Source organism: Apium graveolens, chromosome 3 (genome assembly GCF_009905375.1).
Source record: "Apium graveolens cultivar Ventura chromosome 3, ASM990537v1, whole genome shotgun sequence".
NCBI lineage: Eukaryota > Viridiplantae > Streptophyta > Magnoliopsida > Apiales > Apiaceae > Apium > Apium graveolens.
The window spans coordinates 219,744,845-219,757,013 of NC_133649.1; the positions used below are offsets into that span (position 1 = coordinate 219,744,845).

At 34.8% G+C, this 12,169-nt stretch overlaps 2 protein-coding genes across 2 annotated transcripts; both read right to left on the reverse strand.

Annotated features, from left to right (window-relative positions):
• Positions 1 to 4,062: 4,062 nt before the first annotated feature.
• On the reverse strand, positions 4,063 to 6,435 carry LOC141714825 (glutathione S-transferase T3-like). Its single transcript, XM_074518320.1, has 3 exons — positions 6,358 to 6,435; positions 5,486 to 5,579; positions 4,063 to 4,853 (listed from the first exon to the last, which is right to left on the reverse strand). Exons 1-3 carry the CDS (start codon positions 6,433 to 6,435, stop codon positions 4,063 to 4,065), a joined length of 963 nt encoding a protein of 320 aa, XP_074374421.1.
• Positions 6,436 to 6,457: 22 nt separating this feature from the next.
• On the reverse strand, positions 6,458 to 7,735 carry LOC141713112 (dof zinc finger protein DOF5.4). The gene has a single exon (XM_074516360.1). It carries the CDS (start codon positions 7,597 to 7,599, stop codon positions 6,778 to 6,780), a length of 822 nt encoding a protein of 273 aa, XP_074372461.1. The 5' UTR covers positions 7,600 to 7,735; the 3' UTR covers positions 6,458 to 6,777.
• Between the last annotated feature and the right edge of the window lie 4,434 nt (positions 7,736 to 12,169).

The window sequence follows — 12,169 nt, forward strand, 5'->3', positions numbered from 1 at the left end:
TTTCTTTTAATCATCAAAATTCGAACCATAACCATATATATACAATCAAATTTCTCAAAAATTACACCATGCAACTTTAGTTCTAGCATAATCCAACATTTAAACTAACACCCTTTTCTTTATTAACAAAATTCGAACCAAATCATACAGATATGCTTATATGCAATTCAAGTTCATCTCTTAATTAAATCAAACACTCATTTTACTCATAATTTTCGAATTACATATCAAAACATCACTTAGTGACTCAAACCCTAATCAAATTTTCCAATTAAATCATGCATGCATTCACTTAGCATCAACCAATCTATTTTAGACCCATTTTTCATTCGGCTATAACCATAAATCACAACTCAAGAACCAAAAAATGACATGCATCACTAATTCCTCTTTTAAACCAACATGCAAATCTCATTTCTTACTAATTAAACTTAGTTTGCACCAAGTTCAAGTCACAAAATCCATTTCCCTTTTTATTAGTACAAAAGTCGAACCAAAACCTCAACATGCAACCCTCAAATTTTGATTTCTCAACCATCCAATCAACTACACAAGTCCAAATACTTTTAAAACAATCATAAAAATCCTTTTATCAATCAACACACTTAAATTTCAAAAGAAATACAAAACCCTATTTGAACTTTTCAAGAAACCAAGACATGCAAAGGCTACATACAAGTTTTAAAGTGCATAAATCTCAAAAATCACATTATTTCAACTAGCACATCATTTTCTTAAAATCCCACCGGCTCTCCTTGGATCATGGTCGGTGGTGGTCGAACTTAAGAGTGCCCATAACAGGTCTCCTCTTGAGTTTTAAACCATAAAATCACTTTAAACTTCTCTTATGATCATATATCAAGAAATCACATTTCCTTGAACACAACCATGGAGATGGAACTATGAAACTTACATAAACACTTACATGCAAGTGGTGTTTGAGTAGTATATCCAAAATGAAGACTAAGGATGATAAAATCTTTGAATTTGGATGAGTTTTTGTTGTTGCATGCAAGAGAGAGAACGGAGATGGAGAGAGAGCCGAGAGAGAGAAGAGTGATCGAGAGAGAGAAAAGTGCCACCGGAAGAGAAGAAAAGAAAAGGGGGGGAAGAAATGAGTTATATATAATAGGGGGCAGGGGTAGTTTAGTAAATTACTAATCCCCTTTTGATTTGATTTCCTTTCTCTTTTTACTCCAATAAAATAACAATTGAATATTAAATCTATCTCTCTCAAAAGTTGAAAATTATTGCGAATGATAATTTTAAAACGTAGATCTCGAAATTAGCTTTCCAACCATTACTCATAATAAACTTTTGAGCGTACGGTTGATTTTATATGATTTTTACAAGTTCACGCTAAAAATAGCATTTTAACACATAAAAATCATTTTAAAACGCAACGGTCATAAAATAAATCCATCTATCATTTTTAGAAAGTCTCTAGGACTATTTCGAAGATAACAAAACAAATTCCATGCCTTTACCTTACTCAGATAATTTTATAAAAATGTGCAAAGGTTAAATAAACCTTATTTAAATCAAATAATTCCCTTAAATCCGTAAAAATATTAACAGATCACGTAATCACGCATACAGACAAGCAAGCACATATACTCACACATCACAACGCATGTCTGATCATAATTTTTTTCCCTTTTTATTATTATTCCTCTTTACGTGTACCGGGTCACGTTCTGCCTAACGGCCCGACGCTCACCGTTTCAATTACGCTTCACAATTACCTTTACCAACCGACACGTCACTAGAACGCAATACTCTACTCAAACATTTCATTTCACATAATAACACATATTTCATATTTTAATAATCCCTTTTTAGGACGGGTTTCGTTCTACCTGACGGCCCGACAACACAGCTTAACTCCTAAGCTGACTTTTTAAATTTGGAACGCTTCTATTTACGCTCCCAGATACTAATATACAATAAAGAAAATTAATCATCACTTAATCACATAATTTATAATCACTGCACATAAATCACACTTTATTCACTTAATTACGTCACAAAATTCTCAGTCGTCACAAAAATAATATTAAATTAAGTAGAAGTTAAAAAATTTATGAAAATCTGAAACTAGTTATGAAACTAGCATTGAAGTGCAACTTTTATTTTAGCATCAAAAAATCACTTTTTAATTTTAAATTATACGAGTAGTCACATATATTTTAATATCACCATTGGACTTGCTCTTAAGAGCAGCTACAATGCTGCATGCCCATTTCCTCTTTTTATGTCAAATCATGCAGTCCAGGTGGAGAAACAGGGCAAGATAAAACATTTGGGCAAACTCCTCCAACGCATGTGCCCGCTTGCCACATTTCGCGGGCCCTTCTTTGTCATATTTTATTATGGTTCAAGTTAACTAGTATTTTGTATTATAATTTTAATTTGTTAAATAATATTTAAATTGTAATTATTTAAATTAAAATGATAAATTCTTAAGAAAATTAATATTAAAAGAGAATACATTCAACTGAATTAAAAACAATAAATTAAAAACATTACACGAGGAAACAAACAATTAAAAATAGTGCAATAAGAAATTAACGACTATTATGGAACTGCGAGATGTGCTCAACCAAGTCATTTTGTAGCTGACGATGTGTCCGTTTATCGCGCATTTGTAACGTAGTTTGGATATACCTTTCATACAGGATAAATGTTTCTTCACCTAAATTTGGTTGAGATAAACCATTTGTTGCATCATCATAAATTGGTAAAGGACCAAATTGCGTGGCATAAGTGTCTCTCTCGTCTTCAACAATCATATTATGCATTATAATGCATGCTCTCATAATTTTTCCAAGATCTGCTTTATCCCAAAAACGTGCAGGACCACGCACAATTGTGAAACGAGACTGTAACACACCAAAAGCTCGTTCGACGTCTTTTCGCTGGCTTTCTTGATATTTTGAAAATAATTTTCTTTTCTCACTTTGAGGACGTGGTATCGTTTTAATGAATATTGCCCATTCAGGATATATTCCATTTGTTAAGTAGTATCCCATGTTATAAGTGTTTCCGTTGATGGAATAATTTACCTCTGGAGCACGACCTTCTAGCACATCATCAGATACTGGCGACCGTTCTAACACATTTATGTCATTATTTGATCCAGCAACTCCAAAAAATGCATGCCATATCCACAGATCAGATGAAGCAATCGCTTCCAGTATAATTGTTGCAACTCCTTTGTGACCACTCATAAACATTCCCTTCCAGGCTTTAGGACAATTTTTCCATTGCCAGTGCATGTAGTCTATACTGCCCATCATACCAGGAAAGCCGCGAGCCTCACCCATCTATAATAGCCGTTGAACATCACCGGAGTTTGGCTTTCGCAAGTATTCACTTTCAAATATCATGATGATATTTGAGACAAATTTTTTTAAGCACTCAACTGCAGTACTCTCTCCAATACGAACGTAGTCATCAACAGCGTCAGCGGATATTCCATATGCTAACATACGCATTGCCGCAGTACATTTCTGTAATGGTGATAAACCTTTTCTTCCCACAGCATCGACCCTTTGTTGAAAGTATGGATCGAAATTTGACATTGCATTCACAATACGTAGAAAAACATGTCTTCCCATACGAAATCTTCGTCGGAATGTTTCTTCAGGATATACCGGATTTGCTGAAAAGTAATCATTCTCTAGACGTTGATGCCCTGCTTCACGGTTTCTGAATATACTTTTTCGAGGCATGGATCTTGAGCTTTGACCATAAATTTCATGATAGAGTTCGAGACGACGATTATCTTCGGTATCGTCGAAGCAAAACTCATCAATAAAGCCTTCAGTTAAATTTTCTAGTGTTTGATCCATATGAAAGTGATTTCAAAGATCTGAGAAAGGTAGTTTATATAGAAGGGAAAAAGAGAATTTATTCTAACGACTAGATTACAACGGCTAGATTATAAACAAATAAAAACAAACACTAGCTTCCAACGGCTAGATTACAAACAAATAAAAACAAACACTAGGTTCTTGCCATTATTTTCTCAAGCATTTTTGAATGAACTTTCCGCTGAGCCTAATTCATTTTACTAGTATCTGCCAAAATGACTTGCAAATCCATCTCAGTTTGTTTTGCTTCAATTTCTTTTTGTCGAGTCTCAATTTCTTTTTGCTTAATGTCATTTAATGCTTCCATTAAGTTCAGCTTTCTGTATGCACTTGCATTTAATGCTTCCAACTCCTCAGCTACTTCTGTTGTTCTTGCCTTCCCTTTCCCCTTCCTTTTAGCTGCTTTCACTCCCATAGGACGAACCGGAGATTCAACAGCATTCTCACTTGTTGGTGTATCGTTATTTCCTGATGATGAGTAGGCTCTAGAAGAGCTTAATTTAGTTCTTTTAGAACTATCAGTAGATGACGGAGTTCTCCACTTGGGTTGTCCATGAAGCTGGAAATAATGTGGTTCAAAGTTAGACTTCTTCCTGTACGTGGTTGTATGAAGTGAATGAGCTGCATCAATTATGTTGCTCAAGTTTGAACCACTTCCGACTTGTTTTTGGGCCTTTTCAAAACACGCTCCATATTTTTGAGCACCTTCATTTATTCGTTGCCACCTTTTTCTTATAGCCACAACTCCTCTTTTGATGACACCGGGATTTTCATCTACACAATATTGCTGAATTCGTTCCCAAAACGCATCAGCTTTTTGATCAGTGCCGACCAGTGGGTCAATTGATACATTTAACCATGTACTTATTAAGAGTTTATCTTCAACCCACTTCCACTGTCCGGTACTTTCTCGAATATCTTCGATTTCCTCGTAATCATCATTAAGATCAATAAATTTTGCATTATTAAAAGCAGGCACTTGTGAATGCGGGGAATTTTGAGTAGGTGATTGTTGGGTTTCAAATTATGGGTTTGTAAATGGAGGAAATGGAAATTAATATGGAGAATTTTGAGGATACGGAAAAGGAAATTGAGAATTTACGGATTGTGAAAATTGATATTGAGAATTTGGGGTTTGAGAATTGAAATTAAAATTTTGTGTGTTTGAAAAAAAGGATTTGGATATGGGTATGAAAATTGAGGGTTTGAATTTTGAGAATTTGTAGGAGGAGTGTTGTTTGGATTCATCTTTTAATCTAATTTTTTGGAGAAATAGAGAGTATGAATCATAAGAGTGTGAATTTATATTTATACGGGGTACAAATATTACCGTTACTAATAGTTACGTTACAAAATATTAACGTTACAATTTATAACGTTAGGCTGCTTTTATGAACGTTATACTGCTTTTGTCAACTTTGTTCAGTTTTGACAAAAAATTATTAATAAAATATTAAAAAGTGAGAAATTGGCCGTGGCCAGTACAGAGGGCATGACCTCTTTTTTTTCTTTTGGTCCAATGCTGTGTCAGGTGAATAGTTGGAGCCAGTGACCATTTTCAGTTTTCCAAGACACCAAGCGGCCTGCATTGCAGCTGCTCTAAGTCATACCACCGATTAAAAGATGCAGAATGTTTGTAACAGATAAGAACCAAACCCACCCTGTACTAAACACAGCATTTGTAACAGATAAACCAAACCCACCCTGTACTAAACACAGCAGCACCAGTCATAGTTTCTGTCAGCAAGATCAGTGACTCGGTCAGTGTACATTGGTTGCAAGTATACATCATACTCTTTAACACAAGAATGTGATGAGGTATGAATAAAACTATTTAACCATTTAATGACTATAAAAATTAAATAAACAATTGTTTCTTGATCCTAATAAAGGTTATTAAGAACAATGTAATATTTCTATTGAGTTAAGAGAACAATGTAATATTTTTATAGAGTTAAGAAGAATGTAATTTAATCTCGATGATGAATAATTTCGTATGATAAATTTCGTATGATAAATTATTAGTTTTTCAAATTTGGAATACTGGAATGTTTTGATACATAATTTAAAACCCATGTAATTTTAATCTTGATAACGAATAATTTCGTCCGTTGATCTTTTTCCAGTTTTGGAATACTCAATGTTTTGATACATAATTACTTCCTTACCGTATCAACTTGTAACAACCGGATATTCTGCATATCTGAACAAGGAGAACTATTATGATCTTTCCCTCCTCATAAACCCCACACGTAAATATGTATGTCACATACTCTTTCATCACACCATAACAAACTTTACATCCCCCCCACCTAATCGTATTTTATACCTTAAAATCACAAATTACGTTCATACCATTTTTTTAGCCTTTTAAGGTGTGATTTAAGAAATCATTTGAATTGCAAGATCTTAATCCGGCTAATGAGAATGAAAACGATGTTCTGATATGTTTCTATATTGAAATTCATTTACAATTTCTTACCGTCCCTCTTGCCTCGCCTCTATAGGAATCCGCATCCGCAAACAAGAATGCATACCAAAAGATAGCAACGTATAACATAAGAAAAATGCAACAAACAACAAATATGAAAACACTCTACATCTCAAGTTGATATTAAATCATAAATCCACAATTACATTATACAAACCTCACTAAACTCACTTGCAAAATCAAAGTGATGCTATAGTACTACAAACAAACTTTTACAATTACATCAGAAGTTAGCTTCAGATGATACCTACAATATCAAGGATTAAACAAAAAATTATCATCCCCAAACACAAATACATTAATTCAGCCCAGTCATTTATATATTAATAATTATATGAGTATGCATCATTTTTATTTTAGAAAAATCACTTTTTTTTGAGAAAAAAAGTTAAATATATGGTGAGTGTGTCATTACGGAAGATAATGAAAGGAAGAGTGATCAGTATGATCAGGCCACTGAGATTGAGTCCAGTATGTTTGATCAACGGTTCCTGTTAAATCAAATATCCCTGAATCAATCTGAGCCGTCTGATCCAAATAACCTCCCCTCTCCATCTCCTGCACCTGATCCAGCATCTTATCATCACCCTCCTTCCCATTCGCAAACGTTGATATCTCCCCTATACCAAACCCTACATCCCGGGATGACGTCATCAGCCCACCGATCTCCGGGAACATCGATCCGGCACCTTCGGGTGCCTGATCGATGAAACCCGCAAAGAAGTTACATTCCGGACCGAAATTAAACAGCGAGGGAGCTGAATTGGATGACGTATTAGTATTATTACCAGACACAACTTCACCAGCTGTAACTGTTGTAGTAGCAGTGAGACTCGAGCTCTCACTGCTCGAATTATCCTTCTTATCATCTTCCTCTAGATTGGTGGCTGTTACGACAAGAGAAGTTGTTGTCGTAGATTGTTTAGGCTTGGCGGTGCGTTTAGCTTTACGACAACCACCGCCAACAGGGACTTTACGTAACACGCCGCCTTTAGTCCAGTAACGGCGACAGCCTTTACAAAAGTGACGGGGCTGCGAGAGATTGTAATTGTTGTAGTAACAAAATTTAGTGTTGAGAGAGTCGCAACGTGGACACTTTAGGGCTTGTTGGTGGTTGATTCCGTTGTGTGTGCGAAGTCTGCGATCGATACCGCTTGTAAATATTCGGCTTCCACCACCACCACCAACACCACCACCTCCACCGCCGGTTCCGAGCATATGAATATCTTGCATGATAAGTGAAATGAAGGATTTTGTGTGTGTGTTTTTTGGCTGTGGGATAAGAAAATAAGGTAGGTTCTAAACTGACACAAAATCTTCTAAACTTGTTGTATATCTAACATCAAGTATACATCTTAAATTACCGTTGTATCCCTACTATGTCAGAAACTTTACTACTCTAATTATAAAAACTCAATTATTTTTTCCCTTGCCTTGTTTGATTATTAGTATTGGTGATTAATCAATTTGTTGTCTTGCATTATAAATTGGTTGTCATTTTTTGGTGTGTTTTATGTAGTGATCCTACATACTTACAATTTGCATATTTTGGCCTAGTGAATAAAATTTTACTAGTACGTTGTAACTTGTAATGGTTACATTATATTTAAATCGGACCATTTCTTCAGGATAAATCTGTAATTCAAATGTAAAGGACTTCTTTTTCGTCCTTCCAGATTCTGGCTTTGCGTTATAAATTTGTTGTCTTTTTTTGGTGTGTTATATTTGCATATTTTGGTTTTGTGATTAAATTTACTAGTATTTATTTATCGAAAATTAAGATCAACTAACATCTTGTTATCTCAAATATTGGCATCAATTCTTGCTCAATTTATTCAAAAACGGGCTTGGATTCTCCCTAAATCCGAGATTTATTAGAACATATACTAATTTATAAAATATATAACCTTTATTATTTAAAAAAACTGATTTTTGGGAAAAATGGATAAATAAATTATGGTAATGTAGTATAAATTTAAAATTCGTGGTAAATAGTGAAAATTGGAGTGGAGGGGGGAAAGTGATTGAGGTGATCGTACGTAACCGTGCGACTGGCTAAAAATGAAGCGTCGGTTAGCGAATGGTGTACGAACGATAGGGATTTGCCAACTCCTGCCACCGCGAATCCATCGTTGTCGGCCTGTCGGCCACCTATTTTATTGCATCTATAATTATAATGCATGTATGTATGTGTATCTCCCACTATTGTAGTTGTAGTAGAGTATACATGTAAATGGGTACAGTACCACTTATCTTGTTTCGGTCCTTGTAATGCTATCCCTCTTTATATGATTCTCGTGTTGCCACGTATGTATGTTTCTAATCTCTTATCACTTCCAACAGTGACTTGTGTGTAATGACTTGACTCACTATCTTCTGTTCTATTCAAAAATATTAATCCAACTGGATGCAAATATCCAACAAGATATTCCCTGTCCTGTATATTTCTGATTTCTTATTCCTGATGAAAAATGACTGATTTGGATTCAACTATAATATGTTTTTGTACGCTCTAGTCTCTCCTCCTACACTATCTAATCTTGTAAATAATGGAACCAAATTTGAAATTACAGCTAAACCCCTATCTTCCATCGTAATCTTGACCGTATTTGAAAGTTAATTTTTTGGCATTTAAATAGTTTTTAAAATTAAATTAAAGTTTTGATCAATTAAAACCTCTAATATTAGCATTGATAGTTAACTTTTTAAATAATTTTTTGTTTCTAAAAAACTAATTTTGGAAAAGTTACATGTAGGAGATTTTTGAGTTATATAATACAAAAAATTAATTGAATCATTTATTTAACAAACAATTTTTTCCAAAATAATTAACTCAATATGCCAGTCAAAACAACTAATTCAATCAACTAGTCAAAATAACTATTTTAAACTGCAGTTACTCCCCGTTCCAGCCATTTGGATACAAATAGTTTGGGAACGGAGGACAAGAAACATAATGTAATAATGTTACCTTTGATATGATAGTATGATGAAAGAGAAAGAAAAAATATAATTTAATGAAAAAAAGTATAAAGTTGGGTAAAGTGGTGAAACCAATTGGACAGAGTGAGTGTAGTGGGAGAAAGTAGTGGATGTAGTTGATTTTATATTAAACTTGTACTATTTTTGGTAAATTTTAAAATGTATAGAATTGAATGACACGTCCAAAAAAGTAAAGTGTATAGAAATGAACGAGACAGAAGTGTAAAACTAATTTCTAAACAGGACTTCACGATGACTCTGCATACTTTACAAATTTAATATATATATATATATATATATAATTAACAATAAGGGGGTTTATGGAGCAATTTAATTCATATGACAATATGTCCCTACATTAATATCTATATTTAATATTATTTCACACTAATTCTCACAATTAATATATCTTAAATGACGCGTCATTAATATATTTCATTATTATAATTATGTATTTAATTATAAATATATAATAATTTAATTATGCATGTATTATTTATTTAACTCAGTCATTCATTTGTTAAAATATATTAAATTTGCATGATTAATATACATACATATTCACGCATACATACACACACACATATATATATATACACATGGGTCTGACTAGAGGGCCAAAAATGAGTACTCAAATTGAGTAATCGCCACGAATACTAATATGTAATTCATATGATTATTATGTCTCTACTTCAATGTCTACGTAATATTTATTTTATATTTATTCTCACTATTAGTATATATTATGCTTCATTATTATGTATATGTATGTATTTATAAATATATACTTTAATTAAAAAAATTATGTAATTCATTTATAATTTATTAAACACTTGTATATGTATTAATTATTTAACTCAATCATTCATTTATTTAAATCTTTTAATTTCGTATCATTAATATACATACAAACATAAATATATATATATTCACACATACATACATGTATATATGTACTTCCTTGGGTCCAACTAGGGGGTCAAAAACAAATACTTAAATTGGATACTCGGTCGAGATACTAATTTTTATAAAATTTGCATATAACTCATGAATCACATTTTTGAAATACAAAATATTTTCAATCATATTTCTAATACACAAAAATATAAATATTTTCAAAAATCAATAAATTATTCATATTTAGAGCATGCCTGTGCATAATTTAATAATATTTATTTTACAAATATTCCCCCGATTAACTCTTAGATCATGCCAGTGCATTTTTAATAATATTTGTGATATGGATGAAAAATAATCCGTAAAGACACAATTAATGCTGAATTTAATTGTGTCCTAAAGTTGGTTGGTCAAGCCCGTGACGACACGGCCCAAAGTGGGTCGTCACGATCACGACCCAATCTGAGTTTTAATAATCCGAGTAGACTATGACGGCCACGACTCGTGTAGCCCACGGCCCGAAATCAGCTATGTGATAAGCCCGCCGAGCAGGCCTGAGAATGAGGTACACAAGGACACCTACATGGAATCCAACATGGACACAAACTCTCCTAAGAAGGATCCATAATCCACAGTCTAGGAGAGTCCTACTTACCATCTAAGAAGGATACTTGTCCACCAAGTCTCCCTACCCCAGTCTAACCCTAGACTCAACATCTATATGAAGGACTCCACCCCTCAACCTAGAACTACGTTTTTGGCTTGATTCTCTATAACACAGAGATACGTAGGCATCTTGCGAGGACATCTAGTCTCCACCGGGAAAACAAAACATCCATTAAAACTCGAAACTCAACAACCCTAACATTAATTTTAATCACAACTCTAGATTTTATTCCACAATATTTGGCACCGTCTGTGGGGAAACAACAACAACCATGGTACTTACACGGAGCAAAAACAATGGTGGAACCGACGATCCTGTCCCATCACAAACAATCTCATCGATAGTGGAGATACCCCACACTCGACCTATGCCACTACCCAAGGTGGAGGAACCCCCGTAGGGGCATCTGAGGCTCAACCTCAAGGGACGAATCCCCCGATCCAAGATCCGTAATCAATGACGAATCCCACGGCCCCTCAAGGGACGAGTCCCCAATTTCAGCAACTACATGCAACTATAAACCCTCAACCGGTTGGGTATGAATACTCAAAGGTCATATAACCCCAAGGACCACTAATCCACCTTACGGGATGCCTTTATACCCCGAGGTGGTTGGACGGAGTGGACACCCTAATCGAAGTGAATGACAAGGGCGGACGCCTCAATACATCCGTGGCTTAGCTCTCATCCCTGAGAACCGAGAATTTTTTGCACCCTACTCTGCTAGAGACTTCGAATCATCAGATGATGAAGTCACTCCAAGGTTGAGTCGTTGCTGGTAAGGATCCAATGCCTACTGGCTACCAACAACCCAGGAACAATCAAAGGACGATTCCCCAAGATGTAAAATAAAGAATCAGGGCTCATGAAGCTGAGATCCAAAGGCTGAAGCGTGACCTGGAGATGTACTTGACCCCAAGACCTCCACCTGCAGCGAGCCAAAGAAATTTTCCTCCTATCATAGACCTGGAAGGTCCAACACCAAGAAGGGATGCAGCCCCAAAGGCTGATCCAAGCGATTTGATGCCCCTAAGGGATCCTGATGATCCGAATCCACCATTCACTGAAGAGCTAATGAATGATCATATCTCATAGAAGTTCAAGATGCCCACCATTAAGGTATATGATGGTACTGGCAACACAGCTAATCATGTCAGGACATTATCTAACGCCCTATTGCTACAGCTCGTAAACATGATATCCGGAGGGCTAACGGCCGCTGGAATAACAAAAAACTCTTATGAGGATTATGCTAGA